Here is a 25,981-nt window from a genome sequence, read left to right on the forward strand (position 1 = left end):
CACGTGTCCACAATGTAAACACAGGAGACGTGGATCTGGGTATCTGATCTTTCTTGGAGGATAGGGGCTGCATCCCTGTAGATCTTTAAGTGCTAATGGCAAAGTCTGCTATTAGCCCTTTGCCATGGAACAACCATCAGTTTTTAAAATCCTTTTCCTCTAAATGATTCGTTTCTACTGTTAAAACAAACAACAAGGTTAATTTAGTTTATGGAGCTGCCTGAGCACGGTTTCCTACTAGTCACCAGCTCCGGAAGGAAAGAACTAGAGCTGCTGGAGCTCAGTGACAGCTGCTGGATAAGCATGCATAGGGCACTGTAATCCAGGGCATGGTTTAAAAGAGTGGGAGAATTGTGGAATTCTACCCTCTGGGATAAGGGAAGACAGGAGGCCTGACACCTGAGGGGTGCACTCTGAGAGACCAGGGAAGAAACAGAAGTGCAGCTAGCCCTGCCACCATGGTGGGGTTTTTAAAGGCAAAGTTGAAACATTTTGAAAAGGGACCCCCCCCCCACTCCCCAATCTACACACCCTTTTTAAAAACCTGATTTTTTTAAAGGTCTTGAGCCACTTCAGCTGTTACTTCTCAGTGCCTTGGGAAAGCATGCCATTGATTTAGGTATCTAAATTTGGGGTTAGGGCCCCAAGTACAGATACCCACATTTGAGATTTTGGGCTGCAAAATGGGGATCTCTCTGATTGGTGGCCTCCAGATATTGTTGGGAGGGTTAGTAGATTAATGATTATAAAACAGTTGGAAGATACAAATCCTGAATGTTATTATTTTGCATTCAGAAAATTGCTTAAAAGTTTGCACAGGCGTATATGAGAAAATCCTGACCATGTGCATTTAAATGCTGATTCCTTATATGTTTGAAATATATTTTCATATACTTCTTTTAACTCAGACACATGCTGCAGTTTTTCCCCAGTGACCCTATAAAATGTCATTCAATTTAAAAAGATTGATGGCTTTTCTTATCCTTACGAACAAAAAGTGATGTTAATGCTAAATTATCTAGTATTCTAGCCCAAAGATGATTTGCAGATGAAAACATTAAGTCTCCTAATTTTTAAAATGCACAATTCTAACCTAATTTAGTTTTTCAATGCTCATATTTTAGGTAATCACAGCGGTAAGTGATAAAGCATGATTCAGAATTTTCAATATATATTACCTCCGCTAACGAGACAGGCATTTGCTAGGTAAGATGAATGCTTCTTAATTTACCAATATAAAGTAGATAATAGTTTAGCCAATTAATCCTTTTCAAAGTAAGGGAGGAAGAGGCAGATTAACTTCTCTCCAACAGGCACAAATTTACCACATCCTGCAAATCAAGTTACATGCTTCTGCCCCAGAGAAGTCAATGGGAGTTTAGCCTAAGTTAACCGTGTATTGAAGTGTTTGCCTATATGGTCATTATTTCTCTCTCTTTCAGGAGCAAACCACGTGTTAAATACACACATAGTATTATGGGGCTAGTCTGGAAAGCCACTACAAGTTTCTCTGCAAGAATTCTTAAGTTGCCTTTTCTAAAAGGGATATTAGGGCAAGGAAACCATATTTTTTTTAAAAAATACCTTTAGTGTTCTTGGCAGAGTGTACATGCATATTTTTATGGCCAGTGCTTGGATGATCTAAGTTACATTTTAAGTGGCACTGATAGAGATTCTTGGACAACACAAAATGTTGTAATGGAGTTAGTCCTGTTAAAAGTACCTGGGTGTAGAAATGAGAAGAAACTTAGCAGCAGCTGCTAATTTTTAGTGCCCTAAATGGAGAAAAGGAGGCAGGCACCATTTAAAAAGTCACTCTTTGGATATTCACAAATACTTCCCTTTAACACTGAGGTTTTCCTCTGCTAGATTTTGGTCATTCCCTTTAGAATCATAGAAGATTAGGGTTCGAAGAGACCTCAGAGGTCACCTAGTCCAACCCCCTCTCAAAGCAGGACGAACCCCAACTAAATCCTCCCAGCCAGGGTTTTGTCAAACCAGGCCTTAAAAACCTTTAAGGATGGAGATTCCATCACCTCCCTAGGTAACCCATTCCAGTGCTTCACCACCCTCCTAGTGAAATAGTTTTTCCTAATATCCAACCTAGACCTCTCCCACTGCAACTTGAGACCATTGCTCCTTGTTCTGTCATCTGCCACCACTGAGAACAGCTGAGCTCCATCTAAAAGGATTCTGTGCTTCTCCAGTAGGCGACTTCAGTGGCGCTCTCATTGTTTTTGAGAGCACTTTTTAAAACAATGTACTAGCTTATTTACAAAAATAATGTTTAATCATAGAAATAACTGTTCTGTGCATGCCAGAAAACTTCTGCATTTAGTGGCTGGCACACTTCAGGAAGAAATTATTATTTAGGCAAATTTCAAGTTTTTAGGCAAACGTACAATACATGAGTTAAGGCAGGGGATGCGCAGAGTACAATTAAGGAAGAACACAGGAAGCTAAGTCCCTTCTATCCCTGTTACAAATAGAGCTACGGGGGAAATGGGTTCTCTATTTCATGAACATTTTTTAGGTTTCAGAAAAGTTTCCTATTCCACACTAGGACAAAACCAAAATCTTTCCAAATCTGGTGCAAAAAATGAGTGAGAGAATCACCCCCCTCCCCCAATAGCCAATACCTAATGGTTAGGGCACTAACCCAGGTCTCCCATAACCTAGTTCTGAATCAGGCAGAGCAAGGATTTGAACTTGGGTGTCTACCACATCCCGAGTGTCCTAATCACCGAGCTAGTGTGAGGTGGGTCTCAGAGCTGAGAAGTTCCTGACAAGTTTAACTTCCTGACAAGTTTAACTGAAACTGATACATTGGTCAAAACCAAAGCTTCTTAGTATAATCAGCATTTTCCTATAAAAGAAGTTTCACTGAAAAATTCCCCAACCAGCTTCAACTGTGAGCACTTTTTTAACCGATGTGGGATAAGCAAAACCAACATTCATATGCTAGTATGATATGGAATAGAACTTGGAATTACATACCTAGTGCCTTCCATAATCCAGGTATCCCAAAGTACTTCGTTGTAGTCAGATGGGGCAGTGCAGAGATTATAGAAGCAAATGTGTGGCAGCCATTGTGGGGTAGATTCCAAAGATGTGGCCAGTCAGTTTGCCCAACTGTGGTGTGTTGCAGAAACACAACTTCCTATAACTGAAGAATCTGCTATACTGCAAAAAGGAGAGTCAGATTCCTGGGGGCACAAAGGGGACATTAGTGACCTAATGCCCTCTCCCCCCCGCTGCAAAGGGGTCACCCTGGGTGGTATGAAGTCAGCTCCACACCTTCACACTGTGGAGATAAAAGGTCTGGCTGCTAGACCACCTCTGTGCAGCGGCTGCTGGAGTCGTCCTTGGGGGCTGTGGAAACAAAGCACTTCCTCTCTGCATGCTGATCCCTGTAAACCCTAAAATGCAGAAGCAAGGTGCATCACTTTGAAGACCTAATGGATGGTCCTGGGGTTCTGCCAGTTGGGGGCAGGAGCTGTAATTACCACACAATTCCACAGCAACTCCACTTCTGGAAACAGCACCCTGATGAGAGCTGTTTTACCAACACATTCTCTGGCTGCCCTGGCCACATCCCTTTCCCCACCCACTTTCTGACCCCTTCCTCCACCACCACTATAAGCAGAAACTTGGCTGCTTTGTGCTGCCTCAGTCTAGCATACTGGCATCAACCCTTCTAATGGGGGTCTTTACTCTGGTGGGGAATTGAATCCATGTGTCACGTATGTCCCTGCAAATTAGAATGTTAAAGAGACACATCCCACTAGGCCTGTTACAAACATGACACATTTCCTTCAATAGAAAAAGGAAGCAGCATGTACCTCCCATATTTAAACACTCAGTGTAATAAGAGAAACTCTACAGAAACACAGTACTTTGTAACTGTCCAGATTTGCCTTGTTGGCAACTGTGACTAGGCAGCTATCAGAAACCTACTGTCCTACTTAGCCTTTCTGAAACAGCAAAGAAATACGTGGCTAGGACTTGCTGTAGCTGCCTGACACACATAGGAGAAAACAGACTCCCTGGTTGCACCACTCCTAGTACCTTGAGCTTTTTGGTGTGTGTCAGCATTTGTCTGTTCTCGCTTAATCTAATTTGGTTTCTAAGGGGCTGCATGTTGAGTAAGTATTTCTGGCATGCGGTTCTAACACACAATGTGCATTGCAGCATTTCATTACCTTACAGGTTCACAGCATGTAGGAGTCAAGCTTTTTACTCTCAGCTGTAGACAGCTCAGATTATTCTTCCAACTGAATAACTAGCTCTCCTTGGATAAATCGAACAAACATGCCAACATACTATTTGCCCACAACAAAGAACTGCTTTATACCAGCTGCTTGGCACTAGGAAAAAAGTTATATGCATCTCAGGGAAGGGGACACTCTACTTAAAACTTCCCCTTAGGAGAACTCTCCCTTAGTTACCTTCCCAAAGTTCAAGCAAGGATGTGTGTTTGGTAATACCTTAGAGCACACTTTCTTCCGGGGAGAAGGGATCACACACGCACACTGGGTGAAGGAGTTCTTCTAAAGGGCCCACTCAGGCAGCACAGTTCAACTGCAGGCTTTCACACAGAAAGCTTTTCTCTCCAATGCTGGTCATAAGCTTGCATGAGACAAGGTTTAACTGGAATATACCACAAACTAGAGAATAAACAAGCACTACTTAACTTACTGCAAAGCCAGCCCCCATCTAACCTGTCACGGAGTTCCTGTGGTTGCTTTGTATCTCCCTTTCTCCTAGTCAATAAGCCCTGTTCATCACCAGCTTTCCCCTCCCTCAGGAGCTCTCTCATCTCATTACCCCACAATCCATTCCACCTGCATGACACTTGAGCAAGGAGTTAACTCCTTCACTGCTGGAATCTGGAGGGGACTGTACTCAGGTGGCTCTAGTCACTAGCTGGGGATAGACAGTCAGCCACACCCAGGGTAGGGTTCTGTCTCTCTCTTCGGGGCTCTCTTTGTCTTCACAAAGAAAGAAAAGTGCACAAACAAGAAACACAAATAGTCTCATTAGGGGTTCACACTGGGTAGGGAACTTTCTGAAACCAGAGGCTTCACAGGAAGGGGGTGGGCAGGCAGACTCCTGCTCTGATTACCAGAGAGTATCCTCTCTCCTAGTTTCCCCCTCCCTTTAGGGAAGCTGAGTTCATCTTTCTATTGTCCAGGTGAGAGAGTGGGCCAATCATGAGGGGCTGATCATCTATGTCAGCTGATTCGCAGCACCTGTCTGCTGGGCTGCTCTCTGGGGCAGGGTGCTGCTCCCTGTCTCCCTCCTTCCCCCAGATATCAAAGGGGCAGATTGCCCTGTCATAGGGACCAGCTTGCATGTTATTTCTTTGTGAACAATAACAGGGCTAAATTCACCCCTCCCAGTACAAAGCTTGAGTGAACAGCTTAGGGTGGAGGTTAAGAGTCAGGGTACGTCTACACTTAAAATGCTTCAGCATGCAGCTGTGCCGCTTCAGTGCACACTACCGCAATGGGAGGGGTTCTCCTGTCACTGTAGGTGATCCACCGCCCAGAGGCCATGTCTACATGAGCAAGCTTACAGAGATACAGTTGCGCTGCTGTGCGATCGCTCGTGTAGCCGCTCTATGCTGAAGGGAGAGAGCTCTCCCCCATTGACATAATAAAACCACCTCCATGAACGGCGGTAGCTATGCCGGCAGGAGAGGCTCCCCCTCCGACATAAGGCTATGCACGCTACCACTTGTGCCAGTGAAACTTACAGTAGAACCTCGAAGATACAAACACCAGAGTTACAGACTGACTGATCAACCGGACACCGTGTGAAACCGGAAGTAACCAATCAGACAGTAGTGAACAACAAAAGCAAATACTGTATTGTGCCCCTATTGCATCTTAAAGGTAGGCACATCTGGGCTGCCTGTCCCCACCCTTTTCCTTATCCCCCCCACCCCCGTGCGCGGGGCACCCACTTACAGCTAGGAGTTGAATATGCTGAGATTCGCAGGCAAAGCTGTGAGCCCCCACTGCCAGCCCAAGGCAGCCAGAGCAGGAGCAGCACTGGGGTCTGTGCTGCTTTCCTGTAAGCAGTGGGTGCTGTATTCACCCCCCTCCCCTGGCCAGGAGTGGGGAGCGCTGTTTTCACAGACACCCCCCGCTGGGAGGGGGACCTGTTGTTTTCATCACCACCACCCTGGTCAAGAGGGGGACAAGCTTAGAAGCTGCCTAGCTGCCTCTGGAACCTGGCCCGGAGCGTGAACTGCTGGAGCCAGAGCTGCGTTTTGTTCAGAGTTACGAACATTTCAGAGTTACGGATAACCTCCATTCCCGACATGTCCGTAACTCTGAAGTTCTACTGTATGTTGCTCAGGGGTATTTTTTCACACCCCTGAGTGACAGAAGTTTTGCTGACATAAGTGGTAGTGTAGACATGGCCAAGTCGACAGAAGAATTCTTCCATCAACCTAGCACTGTCTACACCATGGGGTAGGTTGACATAGCTACATCTCTCGGGGTGTAGATTTGTCACACCCCTGAGTGGTGTAGCTAGGCTGCTGTAAATTCCCAGTGTCGACCAGTCATCAGTGACCCACATGCAACAACTCACGGACAGGCCACGGGGCTGTATTGCAGCTCAGCCATGGAATTTATTCTAGCATGTGTGCAAAGTCTATATCCAAACAATACAAAAACTAATGAAATCCAAACAATTTCTTCATGTTGATTTTTTACATTTTATTTGAAAGCAGCACTCTCAGACAAAATGCATATAACAGTACTTAGTGGCAGAGGAAAGAGTCCATTAAATAGATGAGGGGAAAAGTTGTATATAAAACTACAAAATATCTGTGCAGGGGTCGTTTTCCAGCAGTTAACCCCAGTGCACAATGAATGAGCACGTAGGGAAGAAATCCCTCACGGAGAGATCATTAAGCTCATATACAATATACACAGTAAGGGCCATAGTTGAGATTATACTAGAGGGTGCTTGGGCCTACACAGGAGTCTGTTGCTTGTTGAACATAATTTCATACCTGTTCTGCACAGATACAGAAGTCCTGAACCAGCAATACTGTGGGGCTGAGATACAGCACATTAGTGACTGAATTGTGGAATTTGTGAACTAGTTTATTCCAGAATGAGGGTTTTGTTGAGTGCTTTCTGCTTCATTTTTTCCATGTGTCCTTGCAGCCTCTCTCTGAGTTTGCTATTCTGGGATTGCAAATACCAATCCAGATGGTCTCTCGGGTCTCTGCAGGAGATGGTGAAAGTAATTTATATTTATAACAAGGTAAACTGTTACATAAAGGTGACAAAACCAAAGAGAGCCATTCATCTCAATGTGTCATATTCACCCTTTTTTTAAGGGCAGGAAATAACTTTAGTAAGGCCTACATAAGTACTGTTCTACGTGAGTATGTACAGTATTGAAAAGGGTAACAAGAACTGTGAAGGAGGCATTCCTTCTGAGCTCAGCTAATTGCTGACTGGGGAGCTAACTACTTACCTCACAGTATGAATGTACTAGGAGCAATTTCAAGAAAGTATTTAGAAAAATGTAAATGGTATAATCCAGTAAAATACACACACATATACAATAATGCTAATGAGCCTTCCACTGAGAATGCAAGGGACTTCCACTGGCATCGAAAGACACTGAATTGGGCCTAACTGTTTTAACACAGTCTCGGTTTCCCCATCATAGAGCTCAAGCAAATAGAGAACTTTTCCCCAAATCCGTTATGCAGGAAACGCTAAGCCAGTTTATGTATTATGTATGTGTCTGTAAGTTGTATTACTGCCTACTGGCTGTAGCAGCAGCCACTGTCTTCTGTGTCCTCTCCCTCAACATGGGGATTGTGACCTGTGGATTTATGCAGTTCCCAGACCCATTGGCCAGGCTCTACCATTTCCCAGGCCTGTCCTCAGTCCTCTGTATAGCAATGTGGACAAAGCAACTGTGGGCAACTCAGCATTGGGATGAGAATCACAATTTTTCATACTTATTCTGGTTGTTTTGCCCATCAAACCACAAGGTTCTCTGTAGCCAAGACGCAGAGCCTGTATCCTTGCACAATAAAGTACCCTGAGAATAAATTCAAACTCCACGTCTTGGCAGCTCCATGGAGAAGCAGTTTCATAGAGTTTAAAGTCAGAAGGGGCCATCAGATTATCTAGTCTGGCCTTCTTTATATTGCAAGCCATTAAATTTCACCCAGATACCCCTATGTTGAGCCCAGTGACTTTAGGGAGACCAAAGCATTTCAGTCCTTAGAAGACTAAGCTATTGTGTGCCACAGCAGAGAACAGGAGAGACCAAGGTGCCAGTAGTGCCTGAGGCTCCTGCAGTGGCAGGGAATTGATTAGCTGAGATATGCCCAGATGATCCTAGCAGGCGATCCATAGCCCAGGCTGCAGAGAATGGTGAAAACCCCCAAGGTGCCTGCTAATCTGACCTGGGGGAAAATTGCTTCCCAACTCCCAACTAGTGATCAGTTTGACCTTGAACATGTGAGCAAGTCACAGCCTCTGAGAAAGAGGATTCCCTGCTCTGGTCTACCCCATCCAGTATCCCACCTCCTGCTGTGGCCAATCTCTGATGCTTTAGAGGAAGGTGAAAACCAAACCAAAAAGCCCACCGTCATGTTGGCCTAAGAATAGCAAAATATATTCTCTAGCAGATGTAATCACTGGTCTACAACTAATGCTAATGGGAGTTTTGTGATCACCTGCAAAGTAATCTCAACAACACAGTCTCCTCTGGCTAGTGCAGAAGTACTCAAAGCTCAATGAACAGAACATTTCTAATGCAATATTCTACTCTGTTCAATAGAGGTTCTTATGCTGTGTTCATTAATAAAGTATGTAAGTGCCTTCTGGTCATGTATTAAACCATATGACTAATACCTGTCACATGTCTGTTCTTTCATCCGCTCCCTGGGGGGAGAAGTGTGAGTAGGGAGTGTTTTTGTTTTGATTTTTTATAACACACACACATGCACACACACAACTGTTTGTTAGAGAAAGCCAGGTCAAAGAAATGTGCCCTGCACTTAGAGTGAAAGGTGGTGAGGATTGTGATGGTCTTTGGTTCCTATGGGAGTTCATTCTAAAGCCGTGGGCCAGTCTGTCTCCTGATCCAAGATGTGTTTAAAGTAGGGTGGCTGGTTTTTTTAGCTTTGTAGAAAACAGAATTTTAAAAGACTGAATCTTACAGTCACACATCTTCTTACCCAGAAACAGGAGCCGAGGTATCCACTGTGTTGCTGGAATCAAGTTTAACATCCAGGGCTGTATCGCTAGGAGAAAAAGGCCATTTTTTATTCACACTAACTATTCCAGATCCTCATGTTCTAAGCAACACAGTGAGAGGAAATACAGAAAGCAGTACATAAGTAAACCCAGGTGCTTATGTACTATAAATTACCAGCAATTGACACTACAGAGATTACAGTAATTACAGTCGCCATAATGCTTGGCATTTATATAATGCTTTATGGATGATACGCTGCGTCCAGGGTTTGGAAACTCAATTCCTTTTCAAATTCATGGGAATTAGGGGACTTTGAAAATCACAGCCTGCAAATTCAAATCTCTGGATTAGTTGATCTCTCAACCGCTTTGTGAGGGAGGCAGGTAAACGTTATTATCCCCATTTTACAGATAGCAAAACTGAAGCACGGAGAGATGAAGCAATTGGCCTAAAGTCACAGTGAGTCAGTGACAGAGGCAGGGTTAGAACACAGGACCACCTCATACCTAACCTTGCATTCATTTTGCCAGATCACATTGCCTCTGGCTCAAACCCCCCTACCTCCAGAATACCATGCTCACCATCATATTTTACCACCTTCCCTGCCCTCTTCAGCCCCCCTCACATTCTTCTACAGCTCCCCACAAGTGTGGTTACCCTCACTTATCTCCCCACAGAGTTGCTATCTAATACATATTGAAGTCCAGACAATAGAGTTAGCCGTACTTCTCCCCCATCACCTAATTTACAAAACCCCTGTCCATTCCCCAGAGCACTCCCCATCCCCCAGCTGGCCAGCCTGGCTCCCCAGAATCCCTGTGCTGAGCTGTGGATGCAATGCAGTGTAGCAGTGTTACAATGTCAGTCTAGAAGTATTGGAGAATGGAAGTCACTGGCAGAACTTGACTGGTCCCTTTGCTTTTCCTTGCAGAGACCAGATTATACCAAAAAAAGGGGAATAGCTCTTTGTGTTTATAAATGTGACATTTGAAAAGCAGTTTGTGTGTGAGACACCATGGGAATGACTATGTGTGGGAAGCCGTGATTCTTTCGCCAGGGAAGTCTAAAACAAACACCACCATCCCAAGGGAAATTTCAAAGGACTCATTTCCTCTGCCAGTGTCAGTAAACATCTGACCAAAAAAAAAGTTATAGAAAATTCACCTGGCCCAAGAAGAATGAGTGTGTTTTATTCTGGAGACAGGTTTCAGAGTGGTAGCTGTGTTAGTTTGTATCAGCAAAAAGAATGAGGAGTACTTGTGGCACCTTAGAGACTAACAAATTCATGTTCTCTGTATGTATATATCCTCCTACTGTATTTTCCACTCCAAGCATCTGATGAAGTGGGTTTTAGACCATGAAAGCTTATGCCCAAATAAATTTGTTAGTCTCTAATGTGCCACAAGTACTCCTCATTCTTTTTATTTCAGAGACTAAATTCAAATCTTAAAGCGTGAAACACAGGGACTCAGTCCCACGCCAAGTGCACGATCTGAACGTCATCTTAATGGTGGCACTGCTAGGGGACTTCAGCAATGAGCTTGTACATAAACCTAAACAAGAGAAGTGCCCTCAAATTCGTTGCAAGCATCTTCCCTATATTTAAATAGATACAGATTTACCTTCTATCTTTCAGTGGTTTACTTTTGGCTTCTTCCCCTGATTCAATCTGCGGAAATTCAGCTTTCAGCATATCCGGAGTAAGAACCACTTTTAACTTTTCAGCCTCACTGAAAATGAGTAAGTTAAAAAACCACTTAGTTTTTACCTATTATTATTTTTCACCTGTCCTATATTTTTTAGCCTGGGAAAACAAAAGGATGCTTTATGCAAGAAGAACCATCTGTACTTCTTTGTCGCTCTGTGAGTGTTTTTATACACATGCTATATGTACACACTCATACACACACACAGGTGCTAAAAACTCAGTGCAAATTACATTAAATAAATTATAGAGAGGAAACTTACTAGCCAGTTATATTTTCCTTGTCTCTCTCGGGTAAGTCATCCAGCATTGGTGGTACGTCCCTTGGAAGCATATCTAAATTGTAGGGATCTCTACTGTGGAAATGACAATCATATGTTTGAGATGGGAAGAGAAGGGTAATGGCACATGATAAATATGTTTTGGGGACCTTCACATTGTAAATATTCTGGAAAATCCAGATACTTTGGAAAGCAAATACATCAGCTAGCTACAGACACGCGAGTCAGCAAAGCACATTTTTGTTCTTTAAAGGTTAGATACAAAATTGGTTAAGTTAGGCAGCTGAATACATATTTAGACACCTAAATAAGTAGCTTGATTTTCAAAGTAGCTGCAGCTCCCATTAACCACAATGGCAGCTATGAGTGCTCAGCACCTCTGAAAGTCAGGCCATCTATTTAAGTGCCTGAACATCAGCTTAGATACCTAACATTAGGCACCCAGGTTTTGAAATGGTCATAGTTAGGTTTTCATTCAGCTATGAGTGTTCACAGTGCTAATGCAGATAGCTGTAGTAGGTACTAAGTCCTCAATTTAGCAAAGCACTGAAGCATGCGCTAATTTTAAGCGGGTACTTACATTTCATTGGATTCAAGGGGACTTAAGTACCTGCTTATAGTTAAGTACGATTGAAAGACTCCCATTGACTTCAATGGGCTTTTGGTCCGAGCCCTGCTGAACAGGGATGGATTTAAGTATGTTCTGAATTGGGGTCTAAGTGCTATGATCCAAGTGGATTAGCATCTCCTTCTTCCCCTCTGCTGAGCTAGAACTATGGGAGCAGGGTAAGTAAAGAAGCAAAGCTGCTGCAACCCACAGTGGCAGTGGGGAGGGGAGGGAAGGGAGAGAGATGCTGCAATCAGATGCCTGTGTCTTAGATGTCACGTCTCCTGCTGACACCCTCACACATGCAGCATATGCAGAGCTGAGTTGCTAGTACCTCCCCCCGGTGCCGAGGGCTGAAGTGGGAAACAGTCTTAGTCCATAAGGTCGGCTCTTATTAGACTGAAATGCCACTTACAAGGCTAGATTCTGCCCCCGCTTACTCACACTGAGCTTGATCCACTGCCCACTGCAGTCAATGTGAGTCTTTCCACTGGCTTCAATGAACTGGGCCCAGTGAGTAGTAATTTACTCTGTACATAGTCCCCTTTGTTTCAATGGGACAATGTGTGGCATTAGTTATTGGTCGATATGAGTAAGGGTGGCAGAATCTCGCCCGGATGAAGGTGTCTGATGTTCAAACTCTTTCTTACCAATGATGCATCACTGTGCTTGCCAGAGTGGGAGCATTAGACAAGGCTGAATAAACCACCGACGGGAATCGTCTCCAGTACGTTACTCCTCGAATGACTTCCTGAAACAACAACAGTCCCAGTGACCATGCCTGTAAAATGCAATCAGTAAAGAGAGGAAGGGTGGAAGAAATATGTGCAGGAGGGAATGCCTGTCTTTGCTTGGTTAAAGCCTGTGTTTACTGAGCCTCAGTTCTCTTCATCTGAAAAGTTATTGGCTCCAGTGCAGGGTCCTGGAGATGCAGTATGGGGGTTAAAAGAGGGAAATCGTGAGGAGATCCTTAGGGCTGCTGCAGAAAGGACATGGAGAAGCCCTAGGGAGGAACAAGCTTCAAGCAATGAACGATCATTTACCCATAAATATTAATAATCAGCTGCATATGTCATTAATAGCTAACACATCTTCCATTTGGGATAACTGTTTATGTTCTATTTGAGTCAACAAGGCAAATTCTCTGCTGACTTGCACATTTTGCAACTAATATTTCAACTGAAACCAAAAGCTGTACCTTGTGATGCAGAAATTTCTTTTGTGTAATTGGAATGCTGGATCCTATGGGATATTCTTTGGTGAATCTATATTTTGGATGAGGGCAAAGATGATACTCAATGTTTGTTTCTGAATAGTCCAAAGGCTGCATAAAGACATACAATCCTGGAGTAGGGTTCTGAAAACAAACACAAAGAAGAGATTTAAAAGAATAATTGAGCCCTTTGAACAAATCTGTCACTGAAAAATTCAGTTCTTGTCATTAATTAGAAAAGGATTCCCAGCTCAAACTCCACCACCTAGATCCCACTTTGCCTCTTTAGTTCAACTCAACACCTGATCTCTCCTTCCTCCCCTCTACCCCAGGTCTAAGTCAGTCCTATGATCCCCTATGGAACACGGCTAGCAACAGACACTGCCTGGGACCACTCCTGGCCCATTGGTTTCAATGGGAGTTAGGCACTTTTAAAAATCCCACTAGGCATCTAGCAGTCTCTTTAGGCATCTAAATACCTTTGAAAACCCACCTATGATCATGGGCACTATAGAACACGCTAAGATAGATGGATACACAGAACCCAAGGAGCATTCCTCCTCCAACCCTTTCTCATTCTGCCTAAAGACCATGCAGAACTGCAGACCCTGAGTGCAAGAGAACTGTGCCAACCCTATCCCACGTGAGGAGGTGCACGATGCCACATAAGGGTTGGAGATGAGGCAAAACTATGGCCCTCCTCTGTGCTGACCTGCAGATGAGGTGGGGTCCCAGGGACTGGCTGCAGCCCCCATAGATTGTGGTAGTGGGTACGTGCTGGGGAGCTCTGGATGTCATTCAGCACTTACCTGTTGCTCCCCCCTGGAGGTGTGGGAATGTGGCTCTGGCCTCTCCATAGCAGGGCTGTGCCTTACAGCACCATCTAGCCCTGTGGCACACAGTTTTTATATATAAACCTAAGGAAGATAATTGTCTTCCAGTTCCTTACCAACCCTGTAATGGAGCAAACGTACATTTCCCTCAGCTCCTTGGAGGCTTTACTACAGCCAAGTTTTACTTACAAATATGCGAAGTGGGTGACTGTCTGGAGGCTGGAGTAATGCTTTGGGAGCTGCCAGGTTTAAAAGGCTCATGGCCTTTTCCTCGGATTTCTCTCCCGGGTGTTTGTGTAGACCCTCTGGTGGAGAGGGAGGACTGAGCTGTGGCTTTGGAGAAGTTACTATTGAGATCAGCTCATCCTGGAATAATTCAGAAGACAAATGTTTTCAGGGTGCAGAGGGAGTTTTGATGTAAAATATTGTAACAAAATGCTATGCAGTGAAACCAAATAATGGATTTTGGTTGTCTTGTTACCTTGGCTCCCTGCTTTAGTGGTCGGGAAAGTTTTTGAGGTTTATAACTTGTTGATGCATAGTGTGTACAAAATGGCTGGTACCCCATAATGCTCAAGTGCTGAGGAACCTAGATACAAATGAAGATGATTTATTGCAACACATGCGTATGGAGGTCAGTGTGTTCTAACTTTCCAGCTCTAACATGGACACTTCACATGGTCTCTTGCTGTAACAGATGTTTGGACCATCATTTGGTGACAGTGACATATGACGAAAACTATGAGCAAAAATGCTTAAGCCCTCTACAGTCAAATGAATTTGTGAAGGAATGTTTTCACTCTAGATGTTTTCTATAAAGGATCATGTGTGAAGTAATAATTTCTTGCACAAACAAGATTGATGGGCTGGCAGAAAGCTGTGTTTGCGTAATACACCTAACACTAGTATGTGAAAATAAAATGGAACAGCAGCAAAGGTACAAACAGGAACAAAAATTAAGAGCTCCTTTAAGCAATGTTGTTTCTATGCTTGTTGTAATCAACAAAACAAAGACTTGGCCAAATTCAGCACTGATTTAAGCCCAGTGGAATCTCCTGACTTTAGGGGGTGATAGAATTTAGCCTTTTTCATTTTCTAAATTGTGAGGGAGGAGGGTTTAGAGGTGAGAAGGTAAAGAATAGGTTCTGGATTCACAAAGCTTGAGAACAATAAAGATATAGCTGAAGATCGAGATACTAGTCTGTATTTACTATCCAAATTGGTGGAATACACAGCACCTAGAAAAAAAATCATGTCTTCCCTTTTTTGTAACTTTTATCAGGGGAATCTGGTATTTGCTTTGGGGCCAGATCCTGCACTCCTTGCATGCTCAATTCTTGAATTCAATGAGAAATGTGCGAGAAATGTGAGATCAGGCCCCTTGAATCAAAAGACTAGTAAGACCAAGTCATATAGTTTCTCAAAGGCTGTCTTCAGTCTTATGATTTAAGTAGCTGAGAGAGCAGGAGAGCAGAGCACTGGAGACACCATCCACTGGGGACACAGAATCTCATGGCTATGATGTGGTCTTCATCAACTTGGTGAGAACATGGACTGACACTCAACATGGAGAGTCTGAACCTGCAGACTATGTCACTAGCCCTTACCCATGCAAGTAGTCCTATTTAAGAAATCATAGCAGTTGTATCAGTAGAAAGTCTGTCTGAGGTGCAATGGCTCGAAGAGGTCACACACTGGGGCGGTGCGCCTCTGCACTGCCCCCTACTGCTGACTCTCCATTAATACCGCAAATGAGCCCACACATTTAGGGAGCTAACAAAAGATAAATCCCACAGTCCTTACTTGGGCAAAACTCGCATTGACCTGAATGACAGGGACAACTGGTTCATACACTAAATGCGGCACTGTATTTCTTATGTCACACTAACCCTAATGAAAGAAAGCAGTATGACACAGGTGAGTGACTAAGCTGTATTGTCTCACCTTTAAGTCATAGAATGGGTGAATGTGCTTGACTTTCATGTCTAAAGACTTGACAGGAACTGGACCAAGACCATCGGGAGCCTGAAACAATACAGTATTTTAAGACACAACAATATACTGGGCATTTTCTTTTTCAGCTGAAATAAGTCATCAATACAGCCAGTTGGAAAAATGGGGAAAAAATTTTGGAAACATTTTATCAGCATCTTCTTCCTGTCTTTTTCGGTTGTTGAAATTTCAGTGAAATTTTTTCTCCCCGAAAAAATCAAATTTCAATCTGCTCCAGCCATCGCTGCATTATTATGAACATGAGGACAATAAAGGGCAGTTAATAAAATGTAACGCTTCATTTTCTTCACTATTTTGACAGTACTTTTAATAAACCTATTGTCTGAATTAACAGTATTTGATGTTTTGTTTTTGTCATATAGCCACCATGGTATACAAGGAATTTCACAGGTGAATTCTCTGAGTTTATATCTGCATTGCTGTTGGAGTCCTCATGGATTATGGTTTGTTAGCATTTCAATGTACAACGGTCATCAGCTCAGATGGGCACTTAGATGTTCTCCTGGAAGTTAAAGACCCTTTGGGCTTTAACCCAGAAGCCTAGGGAAAGCTGTAAAAGGTCTGGCCATATGCATGATTATGTCTTTGTGCGTTGTCTGACTACATCGTGCACAAGGCTATGTTTATGTCACCGAGGTCATGGAAGACACGGAATCCGTGACTTCCAAGACATTCTCTGCTTCAGCCCAAGGAGCTGCGGGACTCTGGAGCTGGCAGCCAACGGGGCCCTGGCAGAGTTCCAGCGACAGGTGACAGACCCCTAAGGGGGCCCTCCTCAAGGTTCCAGCTATGGGAGACAGCCTTATGCGGGGAAAGGGCACCTCACGCGAGCAGCTGGGGGTGTCCCGTTTTCTGTTTGAGAAATATGGTCACCCTGCAGCTCCCAGCCACCACTGTGGTGGGGGAAACCATGGAGCCGCAGCAGCAAAAGTCACAGACAGGTCACAGCTTCTGTGAATGTTTGTTTATTGCACGTGACCTGGCCGTGACTTTTACTAAAAATAACCATGACAAAATCTTAGCCTTAATCATGCTTTTAGTCCTTTAGCACAGACATCTGTAAGACAACTATCACTGTCTCATTTAAATAAGAGGAGACTGTGTCTGCAAATGGACAGAGCACTTGACACGGGCTCAGGAGATGTGGATTCTATTCCTGGCTCTGCCACTGGCCTGTTGGATGATTTTGGGCAAATCACTTTGACTCTCAGTCCCCCTATCTGTAAAACTGGGATAAATATACTAACCTCCTCTGTTAAGTGCTTTGAGATCTACTGATGAAGAGGGCTATATAAGAGCAGGGTATTATCATTAATAAGTATCCTGTTAGATGGTCTCACCACTTCTTTGACTCTTTGTACATGGAGGTTAACCTATATCAATGTCAGAGCTAGTCTGTTTCTTCATGTGATATTGTTGTGTATCTCTTATCCCATGCACCCTGCAAGATCAGTCTCTCCCCTGGAGGAATCCTGCCAGTTGTGTGCAAGAGGACTCCATTTGTGTGATTTTTCATCTGCATCTGTGTCTCTACAGCAATTCAAAATAAAGGGCACATCTTCAACTACTCTTGAAATGGAAAAAAGGTTCCAAGCCCAACTCTGCCCTCACTTATAAAGTTGCAACTCCCAGTGAGGTTAATGGGATCTTTACAGCAATCTTTAAAGAATCTTACACAGTGAAACCTGTCTTAAGGGACCCTGCAAGTGATGAACAAAACCAGGTGATTAACAGAAGTTGCACATGGTCTAAAACCTCTGGTTTATATACAAACAGTGTGTAAATCCATACAATGATTGTGTATTGCAAGGAGCTCCAGACCTGTTGAACCATACAGTCAGTTTTCAGATACAAACACATGATCTTAGAACAGAGCTCTCTAAAGACTATTGGCCTTTCAAGATCTCTTCCTGTTTGAGGACAAATACTAATATGAGAAAGGGAAATGACCTTTTGGTTGGTCAGAATGGTTAATGCACTGACTCTCTTCTATAATATGCAGTGTGGGAATTCATTCTTTATAGGAAACAAGAGTCTAAGGTGTGTTACTAAGTGATACCAACATTTGAGGGTATTTTTAGTAGCCTTACAGCCACTTATCTCATTCTGACTGCACTGTCCTGTGCTGGGCATTGTTCAGAGTTAGGAGATTGTACAGAGTGCATATTTTAATGTAAACTTTAAAAACGTTAAGGAAAATTATTGGGCAATAATAGTCTTTAACCAGCTGACTGGGGCAGGGACCTTGCCTTCATATGCATGTAAATTCCTATGCACATTTATGGTATTATAGAAAGAGCCTGGTATTTGGTGTAACAGAACTAATACAATGGTGTTTATACTTCCAGGGCCAGATCCTCAACTGGTGTACACTGTCATAGCTCCATCAACTTCAATGGAGCTTCAACTGCAGCAGCTGAAAATCTGGATCCAACCTTTCAGGCTAAATTCTCATTCACACTAATGCCATTTTACCTTACTCTGGGTATTATATTTATACCCACTTTACTGCACTCTGGAAGTGTAAAGGGGCCTTAAAGTGGCCTTAGTGTAAATGAGAATCAGACCCTTCGTTTTTAGTAATTGATTTGTTGCCACTATAATCAAGGGACCTACCAGTTCATCAGACCACTGAGGTGGATGATAGGTTGGGAATTTGAAAGGTAATATGCGATCTACAGACAAGTTGAAAGCAGCGCTCTTCTGCTCGTCACCCATAGCTGTTGAGCTGATGATTTTCAAACTGCTGTTTTCTGCCACGTGGAGAGAGAGAATCAAGATCTTGTAATACATGTTAAGATATTCTCTCAAAAATAAAACCAAACCACAACACAGACTTTTAACTTCTTCCTAAGTCAGGATTTGCCCAGCCATTTTGATATAAATACTAAGGTATTATTTCGCAGGGGCTCTAGATGCCACATTTAAGAATAGACTTGGAAGCATTTGATTTTTATTGGTAAATGTTGGAAAACATCAATTTCACCGGACAAATACAATCTGAAAAAAAATATTTCCATCAATAATATTCTAAAATTTACAGATAGGAGGAAGAAAAATGCTGCTTGAGAACATATTAGCTTGATTTAAGGATATTTACTTTGTATATTTTGATCTGTGATGTTGACAATTTGTATTTTAACATTTATAAAACATTAACTTTCGAATCTGTGTCTACTGTCATTAAATAGTTAATGTCTGTCTCCCCCATTGTCTGATTCACCTCCATTATTTCGCACAACTGTGAAAATTAAAATTGATAAAAATAAGAGATGAATAAACATTGACATCCATCAAAATGATAAAATAATAAAAATCTAACTCTGCCACGCCCATTTAAGAGGAGGCAGGCACAGTACTGGGATTGCTGGGTGAATTCAACGACAAGCCATTCCCAACCTGCTCTTCTCTAGCGGGTAGTATTTTTTCCCACTTGTTTCCCTTCTCTGCAAAGGTGGTCTGGTCTGTTTGTTTCTGCTCATGCTGCAGGGCATATATTTAACTCCTCAGATGTACCTAAGCGTCCTTTGCACCGACTACCACAGCATCTCATCTTTAAAGCATCAATGAAATTACTGTGATGGGTTTTGGGGCACTGGAATTGCCCACTGCAGAAAAAAAGAACTTCCTTTGGGAAAGGAAATGACATGGACAAGGGACAAGGTGGTTGCCAAACAGGGTGGGTAAGCAAGAAGGAGAGAGCGGTGAAGGAAGAGACTAAAATTCTATCATCACTTAGGACAGCAATGCGCTCCAGGGCTGGCCTTGTCTTGGATAGCTCAATGGTTTATCAAAGGCTTATTTCATTTCCCCATTGTTATAAAACGAGTAGCGTTTCTGCAGTACCACTTCCATTTCACTATGAGGAAATGATCCACTGCTGTTCTCTGCTTATCCAGAGCCAAGACTGATGTCACATAATTACTGGCAAGCATCTGTTCAGAAACAGTGACAGGAAACAAAAGGAGCAGCACTAGATGGATGGCTTTGCATTTTCTGGTTCCCCTCCTGTTTTACTGCACCAAGTTCAAGCATCCTGTCCTTATCACCTTCAAGATCCGTTCTCAACTCTGTCCCTCCCTTTTTGTCCTAGCTCACCTCTTATCATGTTGCCTCCTGTCTCTACTGCTCCACCAATTATACCAGCCTTGTCCACCTGTTTGCCTGCTTCTCAGGCAAATATCTCCACACCTAGCACCCTATCCCTTATGCATGGAACAACTTCAACTAAGCGGATCCCTATGGTCAACGCTGTCTCCCCTTTCAAGTCCCTCTTCAAGACCCGTTCCTTACTTGATGCCTAAAACTAATTGCCCAGCTAATAATAGATAAGCTTTGAGGCTCTCAGGGATCATTAAGGTGTTTTTTAATGCCTGTAAATAATGTGCATCAAAATCATACATATTTCGACTATATCCATTTCCAATTCCTGTTACAAGATACTTATCCTTTTTGATTGCAAGCTCTTGGGAAGGATTGTCTTTGTGTGTGTATATATGTGTATGTGTGTGTGTGTGCTATACCTAACACATTGTGGGTGCTATTGGAATAACCGCAACAAATTGAGATGAGCTAAAATGCAAATATCTTGTCCTGCACTTTACCTGATACAGAGCTTTCTTCATCGCTTTGCCCTTTGATGTTTCTCTCTAGTCCACGAAACAAAAGTAATACACGATTTAGCCGCCACTGAATCAGGACCTAGGATAATTATTTAAAGTTTTCCAGTCAATATTAAGTTGAATACTCTACAATTTACATTTATATTGACATCCAGTAGTGACAGCTTTATTTATTCCTCACAAGTCACTTGGTCTTCAGTTGAAAGGAGTTTTTTGATGTATTGCATAATTTTTGTCCTGGGGTATTTTTGTGTGTTTGTTTTTTGGGAAGTGTGGCAAGATGCATGTCCTAGCTGAATTTGTTTTGACGAAAGACCAGCTAACTGTGACATTACATCTATAAAATAGAAGACTTAACAGGTGGCTGTACTGTCAATTTAAATACAGATTGTAAATATAAACCTCCATCCTGTAACAGGATCCATGTGAAGGCAAAGATCTGCCCATAAGGATCCTGTTGCAGGACAGGACCATGGATGTGCTATTGCCCCTGTCGAGCAATGAAGTCTTAACATGCACCTGTGTGCACTTTACACAGCCTTATGAAGTGGCAGTACAGAGTCATAGATTTTAGCGACAGAAGAGTCTGTTTGAGCTCCTGTATAACACACACCATAGAATTTCACCCAGTTACCCACGCATTGAGCCTAATAACTTGTGCTTCACTAAAGCATATATTCCAGCGAGGTATCCAATCTTGAGCTGAAGACATCATGAGAATGAGAATTTACACTGGCCATTGCATCTGGATTTATGGGAAATGAATGGTAGAACTGCAGGGTAATATTGAAATCCAAACAGATAACTTTTCATTGATCTGATTTTTAGTTTCACAAAAACATTTTTCTTCACATTTGGTTTTGCAAAAGTTATCCGTTTGTTTGTTTACAAATTCTACATTTGGAGCCTTTAACATTTTATCTCTGTTTAACATTGATTTATTCTAATAGGGGCTTATGGATTTTTTTATTAAACCCTTTGTTTTCTGGAAAGGCTGTGGTACATTTATGACAAAGAGTGAAACCAATGGGCTAGCTGTGTAGGTTCCTTGAAGATGGCAAACTGAACCAGTGTGGTTTTGTGTGTGTTTCCCAAGACATGTTGCTATTACACTGCATTTTGGTTGTTTACGTTACCCGGCGAGCTGCTTGTTGAAACCGTCTTAGAATCCCGTGTCTGTTGGCCCAAGGGTCGTTAAGGAGGAGGTCAAACTTGGGCTGGACACTTGGACACTGCACCGCAGACAGAAAGTGAAAATGTAGGTTATAATTGTTTGTTTTAATTAGAAAGTGGAGGAATATCTAGCAGTCATTCCATGGACTGAACCCATACAATATTTTCTAGCATTGAGGTTATACAATGTAAATACGTCCAGCCAACTAATAAACTAATTCTGCTCCTAGGCCATATCAGACCCTCAGTTTTTAAATTGAAATTCTCATTAATGGGTTCATTGGGAAACTATTGTTAAATATTCAGAGACAGAATAAACTCTCCTGTTGTGCTAGTGTAAACCTGGAGTAACTCCACTGAAGTAAGGCAGGAACACTACATAAATGTAACCAATGAGTGGTAGAATAGGGGTGAAAATAACAGGTCAGATCCTGATCTCCCTGTGTAAATCTAAACTAACATAATTTATCTTATGGATGTTAGGGCCAAAACCTGGTCTCATTGAAATCAATGACAAAACGCCTTTTCAGTTCAGGGCAAGCTGGTTTGGCTCTTACTCCAGATTTAAACTGGTGAAACAGAGATCAGAATTTGGCCTGATATCCTATTGTAGATCCTACAAGAGTATAGATACAGATACCCAAGGGAAATGACATTGGCTGAATAAATTCACCATAGGGCAAAACATTTAAAGAAAAGAGTGTGATCAACCAGAAATCCTATAGATCCAATGGTAGTGAGCAAATTGCTCCGAGGAGAACCTTCATAAATAAACAACCTGCAACTCAGATTGGGCCTACATGTCATCCTTTATAGCAACAGCAGTATATGAATTACAGCACTTGCATCGGCCTGCATATTTGTGCATTCAGTGTTTCCCACACTGTGCTGTCCTATGTATACAGTGAACAGCTCGTCCTAACATTCTAAAAGTAGCACTGAAAATGAAACACAAATATAAACATTTTAGAGCTCTCAAATTAATAGGAAAAGCAAATAATGCAGAATAGCTAGGTATGTGGTATTAGCATAATAACCCATGTGGACGTACCTGTTCAACAGACCGGATAGAACGCCTGAAAGCAACTTCCACTTTATTCCTTTGAAACTCTCTCTCCATAATGGGATCTCCCCTTTCGATCTGGTTTGCCATCAGTAAGAAGATCCACATTAGTGCAATTTATTCAGTATGTTCTTTCGTCACTTATAGTTAATTACAACTGTAACATTCCCCATTTGGTAGACAAAATGCGACTTCATACATTTCAGGGTGATGATGATCACTGCACTTTAAAAAGTCAAACAAAGTAACGTTCTGACTATCAAGTCCCGCTTCTGTAGCGACTATGTCACTCGAACATCCACTGAATTCAACGAGTGTAACTGCCTGGGAGGACAGGTCCTATTTCAGGATTAGGGTTGGGGTCTCCAGACCCCCAGCATGGTCAGGCATCAAGGAAGTGAGTTGGACCTACTGCCTTCTCCCATGGCCCAATAAGAACAAAGGATCTGCTTTTCTGTGCAGCAGAGACCAGCTGCTAGATGGGCTACAAAACCAACACAGCAACAACTTCCAACCCTCAGCAGCACTCGACCAGGGAGCTCCTTCATTGTCCTTCTGCATATTGGCTGCAGTTTCTCCACCTTCTGTAACCTCCCACTCTGCATTTCATCTGCCAGTGCTTTTAACAGTACTCTTCCTATATAAACCTTTCGCATCACTGTTCAATTTGTAGTTTGTGCTGACATCATTTAACTTCACCATGCTGTAAAAGCCATTGATGCTATTGGACTGAACATTGATTTGTGCCTTTTAATTAACGGTGCCACTTTTTGCCGGGCTTCTGAAGTTTGACTTTTCCATTGCTGCCATTTGGTTACCTTGTTCTGTCTTAAATTCCTCATTGTTGTCTGAGGAGCTTCCTCTGCCATTTGATTTAATGGTGCCTTTTGAGTTGCTCCTCGCTGCCAACTGATGCGACTCTCCCTACCTTGTTTCGTTATGCCACCTGGATTTGTCTTCCTGATCCTCATTTCTGCCCTCTCCCTCTCTCACCTTTTCTCTTCCCCCATCCCAAAGCCTCTTCCCTACTGTCCCATCTCCTGCACACTGCTAAATCCTTTACTCCCCTCCATTCCAGGGCCATCTTCTCCTAATCTCATGCTCAACTATGTTTCCCTAAATCATCTTAAATAAAACTTCTGAATGTATTAAATAAATACATACAAAAAAAGAGTGAAACCCAAAAGATGAACATGCAGCTAATGAGGCATCGTTATTTTATATTACTGTGTTCCTCATTTTACTTCCTCTTCCTCCTTCGGTTTAATTCACATAATTGTGTCTGACGTTAGGGCATGAGCCTGCAAACACGTATAGGAATAATGTAGTCACATGAGACGTCCCATTGATATGCATGTGAATAACATTATTCCCATCTGTGAGTGCTTACAGGGGTGGGCTGAGGGCTCATTGACTGTAAGCGGTTTACAGGCCAGAGGCCAAGTCTTTCATATGTTCTGTGCAGAGCCATTCACATACAAGGCATTATATAAACAGTAATAACAATAATAAGGGGGTAATATGTGAGGGAAATAGCATAACTAACATTGGTATGTATCAACCTATTTAATAAAACCAGCAGCCATCACAAACAGGGTATTAGTTCATTAGTCAGTTTTATTTAGTCCAAAAGTATAAATCTGATTTTAAAAATGCAGAACAAACAGTGGAGGCTAACCTTGTATTGCTCTTCTTCCAGTTGTCGTTCTTTGATAATCTCTCTCTTAAATTTCACAGAAATTGGATCTTTACCTGTGTGAACTTGCCTGCATTTATAATAGAGATGAGAAAAATCCTTGATGCAACATGCTGTTTGCTTTATTTAAAAGATAATGGACCTAATAGTCAGTGGTGAGCTGGAGCCGGTTCTCACCGGTTTGCGCGAACCGGCTGTTAAATTTTGAACCTGTTTTAGAACCGGGTGTTAACCTGCTTCTCTGCAGGGGGCGCTGAGGCTTTGATGGGCTCCGGCCGGGAAGTGATGTAATTCCTCCTCCGGCCGCCCCTGCCTCCAGCCACCCCCACACCCGCTGCCCGTAGCCAGCCGCTGCCGCACCCCTTGCCCTACCTCCAGCCACCCCCGCATCCCCTGCCTGCAGCCAGCCCCCATCTCCAGCCACCCCCTGCCTGCAGCCAGCCACTGCCGCACCCCCTGCCTGCAGCCAGCCACTGCCGCACCCCCTGCCCTGCCCGCAGCTAGCCCCTGTCTCCAGCCACCCCCTGCCCTGCCTGCAGTGAGCCCCTGCCACACCCCCTGCCCTGCCCACAGCCAGCCCCACACCCCCTGCCTGCAGCCACCCCACACTCCCTGCCCTGCCTCCAGCCACCCCTGCACCCCCTGCCTGCAGCCAGCCCCCGTCTCCAGCCACCCCTGCGCCCCCTGCCCGCAGCAGCCCCTGCCGCACCCCCTGCCTGCAGCAAGCCCGTCTCCAGCCACCCTCGCACCCCCTGCCTGCAGCCAGCCCCTGCTGCACACACCCCCTGCCCTGCCTGCAGCCAGCCCGTCTCCAGCCACCCCCACACCTCCTGCCCTGCCCGCAGCCAGCCCCTGCCCACAGCCAGCCCCTGCCGCACGCAGCCCCTGCCCTGTCTCCAGCCAGCCCTGCACCCCCTGCCTGTAGCCAGCCCCTACCTCCAGTCAGCCCCTGCCGTACCCCCTGCCTGCAGCCAGCCCCATCTCCAGCCACCCCCACACCCTCTGCCCTGCCCACAGCCAGCCTCTGCCACATGCACCTCCTGCCCTGCCCGCAGCCAGCCCCTGCCGCACAATTCCCTTCCCTGTCTCCAGCCCACCCTGCACCCCCTGCCTGCAGCCAGCCCCTGCCGCACCCCTTCCCTGTATCCAGCCAACCCCTGCTGCACGCACCCCCTGCCCTGCCCGCAGCCTGCCCCTGCCTCCAGCCAGCCCCACACCCCCTTGCCTCCAGCCAACCCTTCACCCTCCTGTCTCCAGCTGGCTCCGCACCCCCTGCCCTGCCTACAGCCAGCCCCGCACTCCCCTGCCTCCAAACAACCCCGCACCCTCCTGTCTCCAGCCAACTCCGCACCCCCTGCCCTGCCCACAGCCAGCCCTGCACCCCCTGCCCCACGCCCCTGTCTGCAGCTGGCCCCACGTCCACTGGTGCCCTGCAGTTCCCAGGGCAGTAACCCTGCACACCTGCTTCAATGAGGGGGACAGGGGAGCAGCTGGGACCCATACATGTGCACACCCTAGGGTAACCA

At 44.1% G+C, this 25,981-nt stretch overlaps 1 protein-coding gene across 1 annotated transcript in view; it reads right to left on the minus strand.

The window, feature by feature from the left end:
- Positions 1-6,748: 6,748 nt before the first annotated feature.
- Positions 6,749-25,981, minus strand: part of CFAP221 (cilia and flagella associated protein 221) — a 37,556-nt gene continuing 18,323 nt past the window's right edge. Inside the window, exons 12-25 of the mRNA XM_073304706.1 lie at positions 24,438-24,525; positions 22,748-22,837; positions 21,660-21,755; positions 20,506-20,602; positions 18,518-18,654; positions 15,833-15,913; positions 14,370-14,477; positions 14,078-14,254; positions 13,041-13,199; positions 12,493-12,593; positions 11,218-11,310; positions 10,872-10,979; positions 9,230-9,295; positions 6,749-7,248 (exon numbers count right to left, since the gene is read on the minus strand). Coding sequence (XP_073160807.1) covers positions 7,125-7,248; positions 9,230-9,295; positions 10,872-10,979; positions 11,218-11,310; positions 12,493-12,593; positions 13,041-13,199; positions 14,078-14,254; positions 14,370-14,477; positions 15,833-15,913; positions 18,518-18,654; positions 20,506-20,602; positions 21,660-21,755; positions 22,748-22,837; positions 24,438-24,525 — 1,525 coding nt within the window. The 3' untranslated portion in view covers positions 6,749-7,124. The remainder of the gene's footprint in view (positions 7,249-9,229; positions 9,296-10,871; positions 10,980-11,217; positions 11,311-12,492; positions 12,594-13,040; positions 13,200-14,077; positions 14,255-14,369; positions 14,478-15,832; positions 15,914-18,517; positions 18,655-20,505; positions 20,603-21,659; positions 21,756-22,747; positions 22,838-24,437; positions 24,526-25,981) is intronic.

This window comes from Lepidochelys kempii, chromosome 11, assembly GCF_965140285.1.
Source record: "Lepidochelys kempii isolate rLepKem1 chromosome 11, rLepKem1.hap1, whole genome shotgun sequence".
NCBI classification, from domain to species: Eukaryota; Metazoa; Chordata; order Testudines; family Cheloniidae; genus Lepidochelys; species Lepidochelys kempii.